Genomic DNA, 23,265 nt, shown 5'->3' on the forward strand with positions numbered 1-23,265 from the left:
CCACACTGTTCTGGTGCTTGGATTTGCCAGTGGATGATGAGAACTGATTCAGCCTGGTCTTCCCCTGACCCATGCCAAATGTATGCCAGTGGGTAACTTTCCATGGCCTGTTCTGGGCTGTTTGCTATCATGCTTCTTGCGCTTACCTGCAGGGACTGTGTCCTGCCAGAGGCGTTGCCCAGGCTTCTCCATCAGAACCTCTCCCATTGCCAGATTTTGCACATACCAGTGGGTCCATGAGCCAGCCCTACTCAGTTCACCTCCTGTCCTAGCAGGAACAGTGGTTTTTCCTGACTGGCCTTCAACCCAAACTGGTCCTTGCTGTTGGATATTTCAGCCCAGCCACGGCCCATCCATACCCACATATGGGTCACACATGGCTCATTGGGGGTTGAGACCTTGCCTAGTCCATCCCACATCTACCCTGGTCCTCCAGGACACCAGAGGGTGTTGGAGTCTGACCCGGCTCGGTGCATCCTATCCCAGTCCACACTTGTGCCAAGGGAGACTACAACCGTTTCCTGATCAGAACACAGCCCCCATTCCAGGCCACGCACCCCTTAGTGGGCAATCTCAACGGAGCTAGGGTTGTCCCCTTAGCTACCCAACTGGGCCTATTCCCAGCTGTAAGTCACACGCCTGCCAGTGGTTGCTCTGACTCAGCTTGGCTCAGCCCCTCACCTGTCACGACCTCTGCCTTAGACACTGTGGTGTAGCATTCCTGGCTCATGCAGACCAGTAGGTGCAAGAGCCTAGCTCGGCATGACCTGTGCTCCATCCTGGTTTCTAGTTTCACTTGTGGGCTAAGGTTTGCTCAGTCCTGCCCAGTCCACCCTATTCCATTACCAATTGACACATTCGCCAGCTGTTGGAGCTACTTTGCCCAGCTTGTCCGATGCCCAGGTCTGGACCACATGTTCACCAGCGGGAGTTATGACTCGCCAAGGGAAAACTCAGTTTTAAGAAGTGTACTGATGACATCTGTTTTAACAACAGATCAAGAGCCCAGTGGTATTGTGCTGCCTTCTTCCTTGTAGCTTTGCCATCTAGGCCCAGCACTAGGCATAAGGTTGGTGGTCAGTGTATGTCAAATAAGCATTGTTGCTCAAAAATATACCCAAGCTGTATATTTTTTCTTTTTTTTTTTTTTTAAGATTTATTCATTTTTTTTATTACAGCCAGATATACACAGAGGAGGAGAGACAGAGAGGAAGATCTTCCATCCGATGATTCACTCCCCAAGTGAGCCGCAACGGGCCGATGCGCGCTGATCCGAAGCTGGGAACCTGGAACCTCCTCCGGGTCTCCCATGCGGGTGCAGTGTCCCAATGCATTGGGCCGTCCTCGACTGCTTTCCCAGGCCACAAGCAGGGAGCTGGATGGGAAGTGGAGCTTCTGGGATTAGAACCGGCGCCCATATGGGATCCTGGGGCTTTCAAGGCGAAGACTTTAGCCGCTAGGCCACGCCGCCGGGCCCTGTATATTTTTTCTTACATTGTGTGTTTTCCTTGGATACTGTCATGACTATAGCTTTGTGTTGCTTTGATATTTGGTATGCCAGGGATACCCTTATTAAAAAATTTACAGTTCTTGGCACTTGTGGGCAGGAGGACTTACGTTTAATGAAGAGTGGAAAAATTAAAAAATAACAATTTTTTTTTAGTGCTGGCCCTTTAGGCCATTTGGGGAGTGAACCAGTAGATGGAAGATCTCTCTTTTCTCTCTGAAATTCTGCCTTACAGAAGAATACTCTTTAAAAAAAATTGTGTGTATAAAGTAAGTTTTTAGGTTTTTGAAAACTGAAAATAGCTAAAAAAATTTTTAAATTGCATTTAGTAATCAAAGGTTGTAACATTGTAATTTTATATTAGAAATTACAGTTAAAGAAAAATGAAGGCATTGGATTCACCAAGTGTATTAGTGTCTGATTTGCTGCTATGGCAGATAGCCACAAGGGAGTGGTTTCAGAATGAGCAAAATGAGAAGTCTTCCTTGGGTCTCACTAGGCTGCAGTCAGAGGTCAGCAGGGCTGGCACTGCCCTCTGGAGGCTCTAGCCGAGGCACCGTCTGTCTTGTTGCCTCTGCCGTGTCTGGAGGTCGCCTGCTTTGGCTTGTGGCCTGTTTCCATGTTGACATTGATAGATTTCCTCATTTATGGAATCTGGTGCTTGTATCAGGCTTACCTGGATAATCCTCTTGTTTGAGGGCCATTTTGCTTAGCAACTTTATTTTTGTCAGGCCATGTAACAAAGTATAGCCATGGGTTTTTATTTTTTCTTACGGGTTGTAGTGAATTTCTTAGGAGCCATTATTTTGCCAATGATAACCAATTGTGCAGTTATATCTAAAACTGAAACTTTGCTTTCAGTGAGTGACCATGGCAAGTTTCATTAGGTTAGCAAGGAACAGTTGTCATTTTTAAATGACCCAACATTTGCATGTCCTACACTTTGCTCACAGAACAGCGTGATTAGCATTAAGACCAATACAAGAGCAGCATCCCTTACCTGATACTAACACTGCCATCGTATTGTGCAAAATCCTCTTCTACACTTATTTGGGAAACTACAGTTTTGTTTTTTTTTTTTTTTCCTGAGTGAATATTTCCAGCAACCATGGACCTGGTTGGTCCCAGCTAGGGATGTTGTAAAAAGCTAGGCCACACAGGTGACAGACCCCTGATCTCATTAAAGCACTGTTGGATTGTAAAGCCTGCAGAGAGCATGAAGTTAAATAGCATGTATGTGGATATGCTCTGTGTGTGTGTTTACTAGATAATCAAGAAATCCAGGACAACGGAAATGGCTCTGGAAAGCTTGAAGCAGCAACTGGTTGATCTGCATCATTCCGAATCACTTCAGCGAGCCAGGGAGCAGCACGAGAGCATTGTCACGGGCCTCACCAAGAAGTATGAAGAGCAAGTGTTGTCCTTGCAGAAGAACTTGGATGCTACAGTGACCGCACTGAAGGAGCAGGTTGGGATGATTTTCAAAGAGCAAATGTTATCAACAAGTAAAGCTGGTTACTTTTTCTGTAATTGATATTTTGTCAATCGTTGTATAGGTAGGTGTTAGATTGTGAATGAAACATAACATCCTGTATTTTTTTTTTTTATAGTCTTTAAATGCATGCTAAAGGTGTAATTTTGGAAACCATTCCTCCAAGATTGATTAGGACTTTTTCAATTCTCACATCACTACTCCTGTATTTCCAGATTATTCGTGCACATTGTTCCTATTTTCCTAGACTAAATACAAACAGAGAGGAACAAATATGCAGAGTTGGCCAGAACTTGAGCAGTTGTCCTGGGGAAAAATAAAGAAAGCATTTTTTGGGTCTCCCAGCATTTGGGAATTCACCTGCCCATGAAGATTAGAGAACTGATTCTTCAGTGTTAATTTTCAGTATATATATATATATATATATATATATATATATATATATATATATATATATGAAGTTTGAGCATGTTTCACAGTAAATGTTTGTATTACTTTTTCCAAGAGAGAATGAAATATTTTGTGAGTCGGGTGGTAAGTTTGTTGTTTAACAAGATCCTAGGTAATAAGCTGAATGCATAAAATTTAATGATGTATTTTTCCTAACATAATTTCTGAATTACCATGAAGAGGAGAAGAAAGTAACTATTTTGTTTTTCTTCTCCTAGTTCCTAGTTGCTTACAAAAACTATTGTGACCTCCAGAACAGACATGAGTTGTTTCCCCACCACTTCCTGCTGCGTGCGTGCACACACACACACACATACACACACACATCCATGCTTGGGTTCATGTTAGCATATGTACTGTGTTGGCCGTGTTGCTTTGGTGCTTTAGAACAGTGCTTTTCAAGCCGGCCTGCATTAGGAGCTGTGCGCCAAGGCTGAATAAACATAGACCTGTTGCCAAAAGTTTCAGTTTCCTCAGAAGTGTAGTTGAAAACTTTAAAATGAACACAGCCGGGCCCAGCACGATAGCATATTGGTCAAAGTCCTTGCCTTGCATGCGCCCCGGGATCCCATATGGGTGCTGGTTCTAATCCTGGTAGCTCTGCTTCCCATCCAGCTCCCTGCTTGTGGCCTGGGAAAGCAGTTGAGGATAGCCCAAAGCTTTGGGACCCTGCACCCACTTGGGAGACCCAGAGGAAGCTCCTGGCTCCTGGCTTCGTATTGGTTCAGCTCCAGCCGTTGCGGCTGCTTGGGGAGTGAACAATCGGACGGAAGATCATCTTCTCTGTCTCTCCTCCTCTCTGTGTATCCACCTTTCCAATAAAAATAAATAAATCTTAAAAAAAAAAAAAGAATATAGCCATATTATAAAATAAAACACAAAATGCACAGGTGATTTTCACTGTCCCATCTTTCCCTTCCGGGAACCTCTGTGTGCCCTCCTATGCCCTGATGCAATATGGTGACGTCACTGAGGCACTATCAGGCTTTTACTTCTGCAGATGGAGCACCAAAGGCCGAAGCCTCTTTCTGTTTTAGAGCAGATACTTTTTATGTTCCTTATTCTTAGTTTCTTTGTGGTAAATACTAAAATTACCTAAAAATACAATCTCCTCTTCTGTCTCTTCCATGTTCCGCCGTGTGCCTGAAATTCAGCCTTTTGTGAATAAGATGTAGTGATTTCTTCAGTGTTGGCAAAGCAGTTTACCTAAACATGTACATGTACACACACTGACAATGTAAAATGCAAATAGGAATGTAACACATTTCCTTCGGCACAAATAACTTTAGCATTAATAATACCTTGTGAATGGAAAATAGATGGGAGTTTTAGAAATAACTTGACCCAATATTTATTAGCCTAATTGCAAAAGAGGAAGCAGACGGAGAAGTTGAAGTGTCATCGGAGACCACACACATTTGTTGTGTCTCTCGTCCTGTGCGTGTTGCCGTCTAGGAGAAGGGGGTGCTGCCATGTGGTAACTGTGCAGTTGACTTCATGACCAACTATGTGTCTTAATTTTGGGTTTAATATTAAAACTGATCATGACAATGACTTCTGGCACTGTCTGTTTAGGAAGATGTTTGCTGTCACTTGAAAGATCATGTAAAGCAATTGGAAAGGAATCAAGAAGAAATCAAATTAGAGAAGACTGAAATCATCAACAGGTTGACCAGAAGTCTAGAGGAGAGTCAAAACCAGTGTGCGCACTTGCTGCAGTCGGGTGAGTCCCTGGTTAGACTGTTACCTCCCCAGGAGGCCAGGGTGACATGCAGAGGGAACACAGTAGGGTTACAGGTGTCAAATATCAAAAATAACCAATAACCCAATTACTCTGAGATCATTATCGTTAATACTTGACTATTCAAGTGAAATGAATGTGCACATAGACAATGCCCCGCCTTTATCTAGTGAATTTCTGGAGGCATACTATAAGCTGAGTACACAGAAATGTCTTAAGATGAGCTCTTTCCCTGAAAAAGCAAAATTGATTCAAGAATCCTGTTGTATTTTGTGTTTCTGTTTTTTTTTTTTAAAGATTTATTTTTATTACAAAGTCAGATATACGGAGAGGAGGAGAGACAGAGAGACAGAGAGGAAGATCTTCCGTCCGATGATTCACTCCCCAAGTTCCGGGAACCAGGAACCTCTTCCAGGTTTCCTACACAGGTGCAGGGTCCCAATGCATTGGGCCGTCCTCGACTGCTTTCCCAGGCCACAAGCAGGGAGCTGGATGGGAAGTGGAGCTACTGGGATTAGAACTGGCGCCCATATGGGATCCCGGGGCGTTCAAGGCGAGGACTTTAGCCGCTAGGCCATGCCGCCAGGCCCTGTGTTTTTTTATACCCAGGATTCCAGGACGTGGGACAGGCGGAGGCATACCCAATATTTGACTAGACAGTTCTGTCCTCTTGCATAACTCTGATTTCTCCAGACCCTGCAACACACGGCCCCATGGCAGAATAGTCACCTCTGTGGTCACTGAGACCAGATCTTGACTTTCTGTCATCCTTGAGATCTCTGTTCTGCTCTCCACGGTGTTCACTTGGAGACACTGGCTTCCTACCACTGTTGTTTCCTCAGTCGTTTTATTTGATATCAATTTTTTATGAAATGGCATTGAAGTAAAAAGACACTGCAATTCAAGCATTGCTTTACTGGCAGAACTGCACCGTTTGCTGGTGAGCGACTCCCCCACTAAAAATAGGTCAGCAGTTATTCATTAATTGATACAGCAGAGTCACACAGTGGCATATCAAAGCTACTCAGACTGTTGGGACACTGAAGGAAAGGGTGGGTAACTCACAAGTTGAAAATTAAAGTCAAGGACTGCCTCAGTATGTGTAGGTACTTTGGTGGCAAGCGAAATTTGGGTTCTACCTTAGTTTCCCCCTCTATTTACTGTTTTTTTTCTTTGTTTACTTATCTTTTCCTCTGCCCAGCTCTCCTCCTCTCCCACCCCTGCCCCTACTTGGTTATTACTTGATGATCCTTTTCCTGGCCATTAAAGTCTTTGAAAAAATGGTTTTCTTTAGCTGCATAATAAGCCCATAGTATTTCACTTAACCATTTCCAAGATGATCATTTTCTTTTGAGGAAACTCAATTAAGTTCCTTCTAGGTGGGAACCTCCATAGAAGAGTTATAATATTGTGTTACTCCAGTTTCAGAAGCGTAACAGTATTAGACTTATTTTATAGTGGAGGGTGTGTGTGCATGTGTGTGGAAATAAAAGCATTTAGAATGAAGCCAAAGGCACTAAGGTGTCATTTTCTTATTGGAGGACAAATGGGTTCCAAAAAATTATGTATTTGGCTTTCTTCGAGTTGGAACATTGTACTCCCACTCAAGGACTTCAGCAGTGTCAGCTCCCCAAGGACATACAGGGAGTTGTACTCAGTCTTGGAAACATCTACATAACACCTGTGTCTTTTGGGTCCCACTGGCTCTATACCTCTCTACTCCAGAATTCAACCTTCTCTGCATCTTCGACCCCTTAATTCTAGTGTCCCCCTCCAACAGGCTCAGTCCAGGAGGTGGCACAGCTACAGATGCAGCTGCAGCAAGCACAGAAGGCTTATGCTCTGAGCGACAGCATGAACAAGGCTTTGCAGGTGAGCACTGCCTCTAGGTAGAGGCTCCCTGGGTAATGGAGTTTGGCGGTGGGGAGATGACCCTTTTGAGTCTTGACCTTCTCTGATTTTGGAGGTCATTGGCCTGTCTTCACACTAGCTCATGGCACTTGTTCACAACCTTATCCACACACTTGGGCATTCATGTCCAGGTTTGTTAACTGCAGAGCTGGGGCCTTCCCTCTGCTGCTAGTTGGCTTGGCAACTGTTTCCTGTGGTGCATCCCTTCATCCATGGGTGTATCCAGGAGACAAGTTGATCAACAAGGGTAGGAAACATTTCATTCAACTGATTGTCTCACAAGGTACTCCAGCATTGCTTATCTTTTTCACTGGAGGATGAGAAAAAAAAATCCTGGGGTAGGGTCCCTTTTATTACTTCCATTGAAAGTGGCATTTTAACCCTGGACAACCTAAAATACTACATAATCTTGGAAAATCAATGTGCTTTGTCTGTTGTCTAGAAAGTCCAAAAGCGTTGCCATGAGCGTTTTAACTCATGGGGCACTTTTTATGGAGGAAAAAGTATGAGAGTGAGATGTGGCAAAAACTGCTTATCGTTGCTTTTTGTTTATTCATTTAGTTCATTTCAATTTGCTTGAAAATCTGATGCATGCTATCCTTTAAGAAGTTGTGTATAATGTATGCTAATAAGGCACTGGGAGAAGTTTTTCTGCTTTCTGTTGGTGACCAAAGTAAATTTTAAAGCAATGACTGAACTCTTCCCATAGGAAAATAATCAAAATTATTTTTGTTAATTTTATGTTCTAGGAAGAATTAGCAGAACTAAAAGAAGAAATATCTCTTTATGAGTCGGCTACAAAACTAGGAGTACTTCCAGCTGATTCAGAAGGAGAATTAAATATAGAACCCAGTGAATCCTATGTGGATTTGGGTATTAAAAAAGACAACCTGAAGAAAGCCCAAGTGAACAGGTATTGAGAGACAAGTTGACTGTAGAATAACCTGCATGAGTAATACTAATGCTGTGTGATAATTACTTGCTTCTAGGTGTGAAATCTTGAACTGACTAAAGGTTCTTGAATGTGAGACTATTTTTTAATGATATGTAAATGTCTGAAATCAAAATCGCAAGTTTTGATATTACACTGTCTTCAGTCCCCAAAAGACATTTTCACTTTAGAAAAGTTTTTTTAAAAAATTAATGTAGTCAAATTATACACAGTAAGTTCTTTTTTTTTAAGATCTATTTATTTATATTGGAAAGTCAGATATACAGAGAGGAGCAGAGACAGGGAGAAAGATCTTCCGTCCAGTGATTCACTCCCCAAATGAGCGCAATGGCCGGTGGTGCGCCAACCAGAAGCCAGGAGCCAGGAACCTCCTCCAGGTCGCCCACGTGGGTGCAGGGTCCCAAGGCTTTGGACCGTCCTCGACTGATTGCCTAGGCCACAAGCAGGGAGCTGGATGGGAAGTGGGGCTGCCGGGATTAGAACCGACGCTCATATAGGATCCCGGGCGCATGCAAGGCGAGGACTTTAACCACTGTGCCACGCCGCCGGGCCCTACACAGTAAGTTCTAAAATAAGACTGTTACAATTATTGCGATGAGGACTTTTTTTATGTTAACGCTAGTGAAAGCAGGTTCATAGTATTTTTCAAGGGAATAGTAAGAAAAATAGGAACTTCAGTCTAACCTTACTTTTAAAAGAGATTCTGCCTTTTTTGCTGCTACCTAATACGGATATTTTAGCAATCTCATGCAAGAGAGGGCTTTGTCAAACCTTCCAAGGACTGGTGACGAAGTGAGTGCGATAGGAAGGCATGTTAAACCTTTACAGGGTGAATGGATGAGATCCAGTTTTATTATGCTTTTAAAGCACTTGCCGCTTGGAAGATGCTATGCAAGACTGTGCATGGAGAACAGTGTACTGCCACAGGGAATTTACCTTTACTTGGTGGGTAACTAGGAGAAATACTTGTGAACAACTAGGCACTGTGTGTTGACTGTTATGCTCGATGTATAATGGAGGCTTTATTCGAGTTTTCCTCTCCTGGATTAGGACAGACATAAGAGATGGGATGTTGGGAAGAGATTGCTTTTAGGCCAAGGGAAGCTTTTTCGTTTTTAAAATATTTTTGGGAAGTGGGGAGGCATAGGGAAAGAGAGCTCCCATCCAGCTTGCAATACCTGGTGCTACTTGAGCTGAACCTGAGAGTAGGGAACACAAAACTCAACCTGGGTCTCCACATGAGTGTCAGGAGCTCAATGATTTCAACCATTCCCTGTGGTTCCCAGGGTATGTGTGAGCAGGAAGCTGGAACTGGGAGGCAGAGCTGGGCCTTGGAGCCAAGTACTCCAATGTAAGACATGACATCTACTTATTTAATTTTTATTTATTTATTTGAAGAGGGAGGAACAGAGAAAGACGTCTTTGATGCTTTGGTGTACTCAAGTGACCCCAGTAACCAGAGTGGAGCCAGGCCAAAGCAGGAAATTTCTACCAAGTTTCTCATGTAGTGGTGGGGGTCCAAGTATTTGGGCCGTGTTGTGCTGCTTTTCCCAGGACATTTTCAGGGAGCTGTATTGGAAGTAGAGTAGTTGGGACATGAACTGGAACCTGTGAGGGATGCTGGCATTGCGGGTAGCAGCTTTAAACTGATACGCCATAACACTGGCTGGTGGCACTTGGCGTCTGAACTGCCTGGCCAAAAACTTGACTCAGAAAACTTGCCTTGAATACTTTTGGTCCTCACTTAGCCAGTGAATGGTTTGTAGTTTAAGACTGAGTTTACTGTCAATGCGTTATTGTTTAGCGTTAAATGCATGTTGTATTCCAAACATCTTACAACTAAATACAAGTATGTGAATTTCCCAAATAGGGTTTAGAAGTTATATATTCTCATGCTGTGATTGAGAGAGAGTACGATCAAATTGAGTAATTGGAAACCTAAAGTGATCAGTTGAAAATATGAAAGAAACTATAGTGAAGTTTCAATTATCTTGGGATCTGTGTTCAGGGATTCTCGTCTCTGCAGGTCACAGTGCCATCCAGAAGGAAGCAAAGAAGAAAATAGCAGAACTGGATTATTTGATGTATTTTTTTATTAGAAATTTTATTTTTTATAATGAGTACATGGTTGATCAGGGTGGGAAGGATCGAAGTTCAGGGAAAATTGGGTGAACTGATTGCTTGTTTCTGGGGGAAGGGGAGAGACAAAGGGGGAAACCACTCATGACTTTCCACACGTCCCAGTACCCAGGGATGAGGAACCGCCATCTCATATCAACCCAGAGTCTCAGTGTGTACATATTCTGAGTCCAAGTGGTTTTGGATAGTTCTGAAATGTTGCCAGTTTCACTAATCCGAGGATTTTGAAGGAGCCATCGTTAAATTCTTTCTTTGGGTGTATATATGTATATGTATAAATTTATTTAAAGGCAGAATTTTTACTGAGGGAGGACTTCGATCTGTTGGTTCACTTCCTTCGATCTGTTGGTTCACTTCCCACATGGTTGCAGTGGCCAAGCTAGGCTGGTTCAACACCAGAGTCCAGGAGCCTCTTCCTGGTCTCCCAGGTGGGTGCAGGGGCCCAAGGACTTGGGCTGTCTTCTGTTGCTTTCCCAGGGGTGTTAGCAGGGAGCTGGATCAGAAGTAAAACAACCAGAACTTGAAGTGGAACCCTATCCGGGATGCTGGTGCTCCAAGTGATAGCTTTTCACTCTTTACCCAATATGTCAGGCGTACCAAGCAGTGCCAGCCCCCACCACATTCAGACTTCTGCCCAGGGCCACATGAACTGAGATTTTCAGAGTGACCGCAGAGTAGCTAGGACAGGGGCTTGGGAGAGATCTTGGTAGTGTTTGGAGCAGCTGGCTAGTCCTTAGCAAGGAGGTTGCTTTGGAGTCCCGGGGGGCTGGGGTTGCTGAGCTTCAGTATAGGTGGGTGTATACATGCACATAGTCTGTGGTCTGCACCCTGGTGTCTTAGTGGGGAGCCCAGGTTGTCGAGGAATGGCTTCCACTTGGGCTAGTTAATTAAAGCAAAAGGGAAAGTGTGTTTTAAAGATTTACATTTAAAGATCTACTCATTTTTTAATTGGGAAGTCAGATAAACAGAGGAGGAGAGCCAGAGGAATATCTTCTATCCATCGATTCACTCCCCAAGTGACCGCAAAGGTTGGAACTGAGCCGAACCGAAGCCAGGAGCCTGGAGCCTCTTCCAGGTCTCCCACATGGCTGTAGGGTCCCAAGACTGGGCCATCTTCGACTGTTTTCCCAGGCAGGGAGCTGGGTGGGAATTGGGGCTGCCAGGATTGTAACCGGTGCCCATATGGGATCTGAACGTGTGCAAGGCGAGGACTTTAGCCACTAGGCTATCATGCTGGGCCTGTTGTGTGTTATATTTTTGAGACAGATTTACGTGACATTTTAATGTGAAAGTGTGGTCATCTGGAAAATTCATCACTGTGGATGCTTCATTTCCTGTTAATGCCAGATTAATTCTAAGGCCCTGGTTGGAAGAGCCTGGACTGTAGAGCCAAACTCCTTTAAATCTTAATTCTGCAACTTATTACTGTGGGCAAATTTCTTTACTTTTCTGAGCCTGTTTTCTGATATCCAAGAGATATCAGATTGGTGTCTCTTGGAGGCTAAAGGAAGGATTAAAGTAAAGTGTATAAAGGGCCTCATTAACATGTTCTAGCCTATATTGGACAATAAATGATAGCTGTTATCTAATTGGTTCAAATATACTAGTGATCACATTTTGAATTAATTCACTTTTAACACACTTTTTAAAAAACAATCTTTATTTATTTTTATTGATTACATTGCATTATGGACACTGTCTCATAGGCTCTGGGATTCCCCCAACCTTTCCCCATACCCTCCCTCCATGGTGGATTCCTCCACCTTGGTGCAGTATTACAGTTCAAATTCAGTTGAGATTCTTTCATTGCAAGCATATACCAAGCATAGAGTCCAGCATCTTATTGTCCAGATAAATTCAACGGTTTCTTGGGGAGACCATCTCTGATCTGAAAGCAGAGCTGGCAGAATATCATCCCGATCAATTAAAAGCCCCAACATAACATCAACAACAATTTACAACATTATGGAATTAATTGACATGGTATTGAGTAACAAATATGTTAAAAAAATGCAAGTTCGTAACCACATCCTGTGACTACTTCATTAACATTTCAATTTTAGTTTTCACACAGAACTGGCTGCTATACACCTTAAAATGGCTATAGGGTACTATTCAGCTGTCTCGTGTCTATTTTCATTTTAGTATTCAGCGGTTTGTAGTGTTGAAGCATACTTTTGCTGAACTTGGCAGATTTGGGGATAGTCTACACTGGCTTATAACTCTAACAAGGCATATGTCAACAGTTGAAGTGCAGAACAGTTTTAGGAGGGGTGTGCAGAGAAATCTTCAATGCCTTAGTGAGGAGTAACTAATCTTTGTGTCCTACCTAGTAAGGTATGTGTGAGTCCACGCTACCCGTTTCCTGTCTGGTTCCAAGCTTTCCTTGTTGTTCTCTGTCTGTTCCAATTTGTGTCAACACACATTTTGTAAGACGTTCTTGCTCTTTCACTTCATGGAAAAATATTGTGGTGTTGGTGTTGGGAAACTGCTTTGCTTATGAAGAGAGACAATTAGCACTGGAAGTGGTTCTTCCATCACAGAACTGCTCGGGCCAGGCCCAGTTTTCCGTTTGTTCATATCACAGCCAGACCTTTCTGCCTTACATTTTATTCTTGTTTTATGTCTTTCACTCTCGAGGGTTAAAGATGGAGTTGATATATTAAAAAAAAATGTTTAATTTGTTATGACTACTGTTTGTACCACAATTACCTTGGGAATTGGATAAATAACATATCATTATGCTTATCTTAAAGTAGACTTTGTCTTTATGTATGCTAAAATATTTTCTACTTTTGTACTTGTATTTACTTGGCTCTCATAGCCCAAATCCTGTCGTAACGTTGAGGTGTGTTCCTGGAGGGGGTGATCCTGCGACATCACGTCATGTTCGCAGTAGCAGGAGTGGCGATGTGTTCGTGATGGGAAGGGAGGCTAACGCAGGCGCGGTGTGTGTCTAGTCACTGAGGTGTTGAGTGTGGATACAGCCAGTGCAGGAGAAGGGAAGAAATGTTCTCTCTCCCTTCAGCAGCTTAGTAAGTGACAATTTGGCTTTGAGGACAACTGGGAGGATTCATTGTCAGATCAAACTTAAAGGAGACAGGAGAAAAGTGACCTGTAGCTTTCCCCTTGGGGGACTGCGATTCTTAGAATTAAGAAGCAGCCGACAGTTTTCCCAGGGTTGAGAATTTTTCGTTCTTTCTTGACCTGCTTTCAAGTCACTGACCCAAATAGTAGCAGCTCCAAGCTTTTATTACCAGCCACCAACCTTCCTCAAACTCCTGCCTAGCGGATTGTAAGGGCTTAGCCTCAGGGTTCTGTTTTACACTTGTGGAATTTGAGTAGCTAAAGCTGCCTGCCGTTCGCACACAGCTTCCTCTCTCCCTGTTACAGTTGGCTGCTAAGCTGCAATAATAAACATTGAACAAGTGGAATGCCTGTTCCCCTTTGGTCTTCGCAGGCTTCAGAAGGGACTAGGGTTTATTTGGGTTTAGGGGACTTCACATCCATAGGGCTCAGTGGTGAGCCTTCTGCAGGAGTGTTCACCACCACTGGCTTTTCCCCCTTGAGGAAAGAAGAGAAAAATGATTTAGCAAGCACTTTCTCTGCTCTTCGACCTGGCTCCCGTTAGGAATACAAGATGTGCTATTTCAGTAGTCAACAGACAGTGAGAAAAGAAATGAGAGATGCATGATTTGTGAACAAAAGGAGTGCTCTGAGATGATCGTATCAATAACCCAGGAAGAAATATTTTTTCTTAATATGATTTTATTTATATTTCTTATACTATGGGTTCTGTTTAGATTTAAATAGAAGTGATTTTTTAAAAAGATTTATTCATTTTATTACAGCCAGATATACACAGAGGAGGAGAGACAGAGAGGAAGATCTTCCGTCCGATGACTCACTCCCCAAGTGAGCCGCAACGGGCCGATGCGTGCCAATCTGAAGCCGGGAACCTGGAACCTCCTCCGGGTCTCCCACGCGGGTGCAGTGTCGCAAAGCATTGGGCCGTCCTCGACTGCCTTCCCAGGCCACAAGCAGGGAGCTGGATGGGAAGTGGAGCTGCCGGGATTAGAACCGGTGCCCATATGGGATCCGGGGGCTTTCAAGGCGAGGACTTTAGCCACTAGGCCAAGCCGCCGGGCCCAGAAGTGATTTAAATATGTGAGATCTATATGTATAGACATACTGACATAGTATTTTTTTTCTAAGGATGTATCTGTTTGAAAGGCAGAGTTACAGAGAGAGTGCTTCCATCCCTTGGTTCACTCCCCACATGGCCACAGCTGGGCTGGTCTAAAGCCAGGAGCTTCTTATGGGTCTTCCATGTGGGTGCAGAGCCCCAAGTTCTCGGGCTGTCCTCTGTTGCTCTACTAAGCACATTATGCAGGGAGCTGGATCAGAAGTGGAGCAGCCAGGACTTGAACTGGTGTCCATATTTGCTGCTGGAGTTGCAGAAGGTGGCTTTACTTACTATACTACAATGCTGGCTTATAATTATCGGTTTCCTTCTGGTGCATCAGCTATTGGAGTTAGAGCGGCCTTTCAGTTACCACAGATGTATATGTATATATGTACATCTTTATATGTACCTTTAATTACCTTAACAATAGATAATGCATAACGACTCAACAGCAAACATCACTCTGCTTGAGCACATCACTCTATGCACCGGAACCTTGCGAATCTCTTAACCTCTGCGAAATAAAACCCAAGCTGATCTGCTTTACCGGAATATCCTAGGGCTATGCCAGGGGTGGGGCAGCGGGCATGGGGGCAGCTCTGGACTCTGGTCACTTCTGGATCAGGATACAGTGGACAGTCTCCTGCCACCTGTAACATCTGAACAACCACTCTTGGTTTTACTAGGCTTTTTATACCCTAAATTTGGTGGCTGTGGTAAACAGGTTTTGTCTTGAGCCATCTGAATGGTTTAAGCCTCCTATGCTTGGACATTGTCTGGTTACCTGTGTGTCTTAGTTTGTCTAGTCCAGGCATATCTTCAGTGTGGGACCTTTTGGGGAATAATAATATGTTCCTCACATGACCCTACCTGCTATTTTTATATATGAAATTGTATATATGAATTGTAAGGGCCATATTTTATAGCATTAAAAGTTAAATCTACCCAATATTTTGTTCATTTTCTCTACATGTACAGTCACAATGTTCTAGTATTTGATTCAAATCATCCAAAACTAAAGAAAGGTAAGAACTGTAATCTAGATACTATTATTAATTTTTTGGAGCAGTTTAGATTCTCAGAAAAAATATATATATATCTGCGCGAGTTGCTGTGTCTATGCTTCCATCTTCTCCCACTGACATGCTACAGTAGTGTGAACAGGTATCTCTACTGATAAATTATTATTGACCCATTGTAGCTTTTTGGTTGGTTTTCTTATCCAGAGTTTGTTGACGTTCCTTTAGTTTTTACCCAGTGTCTTACCTGTCTCTCCTAGACACCATGCTACATTTAGGGGCTGAGCTTCCCTGGGTTATACCTGTCCTTACGTGTCCTTGTTTTGAATGACCTTGACAGTTTTGAGGACTGCGGGTCAAGTATTCCGTAGGAAGCTTCTGTATTAGACTTCGCTGTTTTCCTCGTGATTGGGGTTTTCTCGGGGGTTTTGTGGAGAAGGATCACGGAGAATGAGATGGCCTTTTCATCACAGCAAACCAGTGGTGCCTGCTCTCCACTTTCTTTCTCTCTCCTAAGGGAACTTTCTCCTCTGTTATGAAAAAAAAAATTAGAAATAAACATGAAGAAAACAGAAGGAAATAAAATCTTCCCTTAATCTTTCGTCCCATAAAGAAAAGCACCGTTAGATTTTGGGAATGTCATATCCATATTGTCTGTCTTATATGTTACTAAAAGATAAAATGATGCTGGATATCATATTTTATAATGGCTTTTAACAGTGCATCCTAAAATCTTTTAATGTCATTAAATATTGATGTAGATGTGTGTAATTTTTAATGGATATCTGTACACGTTTAAAATCTTGTTTAAGCATTAAGATTAAATATTTAGATACTTAGGGTTTTTTTTTTTTTTTTAAAGATTTTATTATTGGAAAGCCGGATATACAGAGAGGAGGAGAGACAGAAAGATCTTCCATCCGATGTTTCACTCCCCAAGTGAGCCGCAACGGGCCGGTGCGCGCCAATCCGATGCCGGGTACCAGGAACCTCTTCCAGGTCTCCCACGCGGGTGCAGGGTCCCAAAGCTTTGGGCCGTCCTCGACTGCTTTCCCAGGCCACAAGCAGGGAGCTGGATGGGAAGTGGAGCTGCCGGGATTAGAACCGGCACCCATATGGGATCCCGGGGCTTTCAAGGCGAGGACTTTTAGCCACTAGGCCACGCCGCCAGGCCCAGATACTTAGGTTTTAGCAATATTGTTATAAGCATTTTGGTCAAGTCCCTCCCCCCCCCCTTTTTTCACATCTTTGATTATTTCATTAAGAGGTAGAACGGGTTTTTTGCTAAGCTGTATGTACATGTTTAAGGATTTTGCTGCAAAGCTCTGGACCTGAAGTTTGCATTGTGACCTACATCGAGTGACAGCACCCATTCCTCCTTGTACTACAGCCAGTGTTGTTCCCACTTCTCCTGCTTGTAAGGGTTAGGTAGGGTGAAGTATCACTTTTGAGGCAGTATCTGATGCTCTGTCAGTAATCTTTCTTCCGTGACTCCCTGGAGTACAGCATAACCCCAGCCTTGTTCTTTGCCAATGGTTCTTTCTCTCTCCTGACATGCACAGTTCTCCAGAGTATGTTTGCATGCAGCTCCTTTTTTTTGCTGATATTCAGCTCCTCTTACAATTCTAGGTCTCCGCTAACTTTTCGCTTTTTGCTTGCAACTCCTTGAGATCACTGTTGAGGTTTTCCTCCCTGGGGCTGAAGCCTGGCGGGCCTGTAGGCAGGTGGCCGGCCTGCCATGGGGCAAGCCTGGTTGGCTTCCCTTTTCTCGGGACTCGCTGTCCTGAGCTGCCCATTTTCTCATGGTTGAAGACCAACCATTGCTTCCTCATTTTGATTGGTGTTCTAGTTTTTTAAGGAGACAGGCAAGTTTGGTCCCTGTTAATCTTTACATTATTGAAACTACAATTTGGCTTATGTTGACACAGCTTTTGTTTTTTATTGGTATTGTTTCAGCTATTCAGATACTAAGATCCACATTTTGAAAGTTTAAAGAGAAAACGGCAATTGTTAGATTGGCTAACGTTTGGTATTGTTTTCCTCCTGTTGGAGTTGTAAAGGCACGGACACACACACAGACACACCATTCAGTTTGCCCTAAGCACAAATTAAGCCCGGTAGAGCAGCAAGACTAAGCTTAAGAGTGCTCTCGGCATAAAGAAACTTGTAAGAGGACACACACAACAACGGCAACATGCCTTGTGTGGGGAAATTTACAGTTGTCTTGCAATTTTTATATAATTACATATGATGCGTACTCACCACTGCATCTATTGCTTTGAAAGAACTACCGTGCTTGATTCATTCTACAATTTCTCCACTAGCATGGTGCCGCAGGGAGACCCAGGCGAAGCGCTTTCGAAAGATGAGGTTATCGTGAAGTTGAAAGCAGAAGTCCAGCGTCTGCTGGGGAGCAACTCAGTGAAGCGTCAGCTCGTGGCCCAGTTACAGTGCGACCTCAGGGGCTGTCACCAGAAAATCCAACAACTCCAGCAACTGAAGAAGGATGAGAAAAGCAGTGGCGCTGAGGTTCGTAGAGCCTGGAGCATTAAAAAACCATTTTACAAAGCTTGATGAAGGCAATTTTTGTTCTCTGTACGTGTCTGTTCAACTTCTAGCTGTCAGGGATTGATGATTCTAGAAAGTCTAAGTGTTACTCTTTGCACCTTGTAAAGGAAATGGCAATTAGGTAAAATTCTGTGGCCACAAATACAAGAAAGTCTTCATAATAAGGTGTTTACTTTTCTTCCAGATTGGCTCTAAGAGTACTCTGAATGGCTTACAATATTCAAGGATCTGTAGTCAGTCCTTTGGCATTTTGCTATGAGATTTCCACGGCCCGTGTTCTTACTCCAGGAACATTCTGTAAGGAGATGGTGGTGGCATGACAAGAGTGGCAGGGAATATGTTTGTCCTTGGGACCCTTGGCTGGGTCCCAAGGTTACTTTCCTCACTTGACAGATATGACAGGTGGGGAATATGAGACAGCAGAAGTTCAACCTCTGAGCAGTCAATCTTGGGTAGACGGAAACAAAATATGGTCAAAGGTGAAGATTATTTCCATGATCTCTCACATAGCTTTAGGTTGATCTTTCTGTATTTCACAAATTGTCATCAAGCCTGGCTTTCAAGAGAAAATACTATGTAAAATACTTAATAACTAAGGAAAGGAAAAGGGAGTGAGGTGGAGAGCATCCATCTTGGATGGAAAACATGTTTACTTCCAACTTCAGCACTATCTTCTAATCCTGAAAGTAACAGTTGTGTTCATTTAGACAGTATTACTAAAGCAAAGTATATAAGTCATTCTGTGGCACTAATTATAATGCACTTTTAATCGTGCCTGATTTATTTTCAAGAATAGTGTATTTTTGTTGTCACACTCCTGCCTACCCTGATTGCCTCCTTTGAGTTAATGTATTTGAGTATACAACATTGATTTTAATGTTGTTAGCAGATGAGAAAGACCTACCTCCTTTTCCTGTTAACACATTTGTTTGAATTGTGTTGTTTTAATTGCTTCCATGTTTCTTTAAAAGGAAGGGGCCGAAAGCTTGTCTCAGTTTGTGTGTTAGAAGGTTAGAGTTGATTCTTTTAAGAATTTTGGGGAGAACAACCTAAAGCTAAGAAAATAAGAACCTGACTTAGCATCCACAGTGTTACTCAGGCTTCTTGGTACTTTCTTTGATCTATCCTGGAGTTACTAATGGCATTTGTTTCACTTTACATGAGTTTATATGAAAGGGACACACAGCAGGAGAAATCTTCCGAATGCTTCTTCATTTCCCAAATTCCCGCAACCAACTACAGCTGGACCAAGGGGAAGCCAAGAGTCTGGAACTCAGGTCTCCCATGTGGGTGGCACAGGCCCAGATTACCTGAGCCATCACCTGCTCCCTTCCATATTAGCAGGAAGCTGAAATTGGAAGTGAAATCAGGATTTGAACCCAGGCATTTATATGTGGGATGCTTATTAATGGCACTTGTCATACAGCTACATGTCCTTGTGTGAGGCAGTTGGTGGTGGTCATTCCTTCTGTTGTCTGTTTAGTGTTTCCCTTTTGCTTCTGTTTGGTTGATCCATAGATAAAAGCAAGCTATCTCATCTTTGAGGACTTGTTTTGTTCAATCAGTCTTTTGCCATGGTGATTTCTCAGAAGTCTGCATTTAAATTCCAGGGTTTTTTTTTGTTTGTTTTTTGTTTTAAAGTGTTACTTTAGTGCTTCTAGTACTTCTTGCTTATGTCTGTTCTACCTAACTCAACATTTAGGGATTTCCTGGAAATAGTGTAGTGATAATTCTCTGCATAAATGCTGGGTAAATATTTGGAATTAATATACCTATCTGTTCACTTTCTAGATGGGGAGAGGGAGAAGCCATCACTTGACTATTTTAAGAAAATACTGAAGTTCCTAGTCATTAATTAGCCAATGAATAATTTTTTAAGTAAAAAAAAAAATATTTATTTGAAAGGGAGAGTTACAGAGGAGAGAGAATGTTCTTTCAATCCCCAGATGGCCACAATGGCCAGGACTGGGCCTGGTCAAAGCTATGAGGCAGGCGCTTCATCTGAGTGTCCCATAGGGGTGTAGCCCGAGCATATGAGCCACATTTCCACTTCTGTCTCAGGCACGTCAATAGGGAACTGGATCAGAAATGGAGCAGTCAAGAATCAAACCAGTACCCACATGGGATGCTGGCATTGCAGACAGCAACTTAACCTTCCACATCAGACTCTTTTTTTCCTCTACATTTTTTGTTAAGGAACTTTTTTTAACAGAACTTTTTAAAACATGATCTATTTATTTTCATTTGCAAGGTAGATTTTACTGAGAAAAGAAAGGGGTCTTCCATCCACTTATTCACTCTCCAGTTGGCTGCAGTGGCCAAAGCTGAGGTGATCCAGTTAGGAGACAGGGACTTCTTCCGGGTCTCCTGTGTGACAGCAAGGTCTCAAGGACTTGGGCCAACCTTTGCTTTCCCAGGCCATAGCAGAGAGCTGGATCAGAAATGGAGCAGTGGCAACACAGACTGATGCCCATACGGGATGGTGGCGCCACTGCTCTGGCTCCCATACAGCTTCTTTTGTACGTTAAAAGCAAGCATAATTGGGAGGTATGTGGAAGATGGAGTAAGCCTTATGTTTTTTTCTGAAAGCATTCAGTGTATTATAGGATTCAGTGATGATACAAACACCATTCCATGAAGGAACTTAGAATCTAGAATAGCCGTGTCCAATAGAAATATGAGAGCCATACATTACTTGTGAATTTTCTAGTCATAAGTGAATTGATTTTAGCGGTTTAATTTCATTTAGGGTAGATGCTCCTTGACTTATGATGGCATTACATTTCAGTAAATCACCCATCTGAAGTCGAAAATGCTATTCATTGAATCTGCATTCAGTATATCTAAATGCTATCTATCAGTGCTTAGCCTTGCCTACCTTAAATGAGATTATAATACTTACATTAACCTATAGTTGGCTAGAGTCTTCTACATGAAGACTATTTTAAAATTAACTGTTGAATATCTCATACAACTTGGTACTGAGTAGAATACACTGTCAGTTTCCATTTGTGATTGATTGCATAGCTGACTGGGAACTGTGTCTGGCTGCTGCTGTCCACTCTCACTGGGGAAGGTATTGAGTGAGTATTGTATTACATATCACAGCAAGAAAAGCTCAAAATTCAGAACTTGAAATGTGGTTTCTGCTGAATTTATCAATCTTGTACCATTGTGAAGTCGAAAAATTCTAAGCAGAACCATCTTATGTCAGGCACTGGCTTTATGTGCAAAAAGCACAATCAACTCAATATGTAATCAATTAACAATGACTTACGGGCTGGATTACATGTGAGTATGTGTGCTAACTCCTTGGGTTCTCGCGTGTATTTTATACTTTAGGTTTCAGTGTGGATCAGCCATTCTTCAAATGCTTGATAACCATAGGTGGTAACTGGACTTATATTTAATAGTACGTATCTGTACAGCAAATATGTACCCTGCCTTTTGTATTAATGATAATACTAGTTTGGACAAGGTTCTGTGAGAAGAAATACCTAACTATTTGGGGGTAAAGTCTTTGAGGGCAGGTACTTTTATACTGATGGACAAATGTAGGAGAGAAGGTGGGGGAGGACATTCATCCCTGCACAGAAATACAGGAAGTGATGTCACAGGGAGCCAGCCTGGCTAGAGGGAATGGCCTGAGAACGGAAGTCTGGTTTATCAGCTGAGCCTTTCTGAGGTCTTTCATGACGCCAGAAAGACTTAAGTAGCTCAAGTATGATTATACTTGTCATCAAATCCTGAGGTTAATACAAGGTTATAGAATTTCTGTGTTTGCTGCAAGGAGGTCTATTGAAAGAACACATAGGTTTAAACTTCCCTGAGTATCTTATTGCAGAGAATTGGGCCATCAAAATCTTTCCCGTGTACTTCCTAATTGTTAGGAAGACTAGAAAAAATAATATACTATTTGTCTTTTTTCAGATGAGCATTTTAAGTAGTGGTATGTTTTTTATACATGCTTTGCTTTGTTTTGTGTTGCTTTGTATTCATCTTATATAGAGTAACTTAAGGGTTATCACATGGAATTACAGGTGTTTGCTTCTATGGCATGTCAGTATTCATAACATTAGTTATCTGGAAGCTCAATAGCCTGGTCTACAGTTACACATTCAGAACATGTTGCTCTGTGACATTGCCAGGATGCAGAGTGGTGACGTTTAAGAGGAATGTAGGCAGTGATTGAGGATGGATCGGATACTTCACCGTTCATTCTTCCTGGACTACCGAGTCACTAAGGCAGAATGTGAGAAAGGCATTAGGAAAACCAAACTGACTGACTGGCAGTCAGGGCCTGTATCTACACTAAAGTTTTTGTGGACACAAGAGACCTTTGATTATTAATCTCACTACAAGATGTAGTCCAAGCTATTCCAACGGCTTGGCAGGCTGGTATTGAATAGACGTTGCAGAAGGTGTCTACCTAGAGTCTTCTTTAGACACAGAAAGTAGAAAAATAGCATGGGAGCTGGTTGTTAAATCTTTTTCTTGTGAAGATAATGTGTTCCATATTCTGCCTTTAGAATGATATTGTTTGGTGACACTCAAGTGATCCTGGTTTGAAAGAGCTTGGTAAAGATACTAAACTGTGTACTTCTGTGCCTGCAGTGGAGTATGTCAGCATCAAGTATCAAACCTAGCCATGAGGTGATTTTTTTATATGCCTCTCTAGTCCCAAATATGGCCAGAGAGATACCAAAGTCACCAAGAATAATCTGGAGGTTGCCAAGGACTTGTTTAAGAGTGTTTTCAGGTGTGACCGAGAACTCTGACATTTAGAAATAAAAGGATATGGGTGGGAGGTGGGGGGTGAAACTAGGTACAAACAGATTTCTCAGTGTACCAGATCGATGTGGCTTTCATTCCTAGCAATAAAAAAAAATTGACAGTCTGTGAAAAGATAAAAGTGAATATCATAAACTTTAAAAAGTATAGGCTAAAATGGGAAAGAAAAGGTCGTTATAGGCAGTCAGTAAAAATCCTTAATAGTTTCAGCAGTACCTCCTCCCACCCTTCAAAATTGGAGAGAATTTCTAAGATTTATTTATCTAGTTGAAACTCAGAGTTACAGAGAAAGAGGGAGAGACAGGAGAGAAAGAGAGAGATTTTCCACCCACTGGTTCATTTCCCAGATGACGCCAACAGCCAGGCTGGGCCAGACCAAAGCTAAGAGCTTCATCTGTCTCTCTAGTGAGTGAGGCCGTCAGTGTTCCCAGGCCCTCAGCAGGGAGCTGGATTGGGAGTGGAGAAGCAGGGACTCCAGCCGACCACTGTAACACAGTGCTGGCCCAGGC

At 42.7% G+C, this 23,265-nt stretch overlaps 1 protein-coding gene across 1 annotated transcript in view; it reads left to right on the plus strand.

Moving 5' to 3' along the window:
* Positions 1-23,265, plus strand: part of CEP152 (centrosomal protein 152) — a 77,884-nt gene that overhangs the window by 23,458 nt on the left and 31,161 nt on the right. The window contains exons 8-12 of the mRNA XM_058665283.1: positions 2,775-2,975; positions 5,025-5,172; positions 6,971-7,062; positions 7,851-8,014; positions 17,722-17,926. Of these exons, the coding sequence (XP_058521266.1) occupies positions 2,775-2,975; positions 5,025-5,172; positions 6,971-7,062; positions 7,851-8,014; positions 17,722-17,926 (810 nt within the window). The remainder of the gene's footprint in view (positions 1-2,774; positions 2,976-5,024; positions 5,173-6,970; positions 7,063-7,850; positions 8,015-17,721; positions 17,927-23,265) is intronic.

Source organism: Ochotona princeps, chromosome 6 (assembly GCF_030435755.1).
Source record: "Ochotona princeps isolate mOchPri1 chromosome 6, mOchPri1.hap1, whole genome shotgun sequence".
NCBI classification, from domain to species: Eukaryota; Metazoa; Chordata; class Mammalia; order Lagomorpha; family Ochotonidae; genus Ochotona; species Ochotona princeps.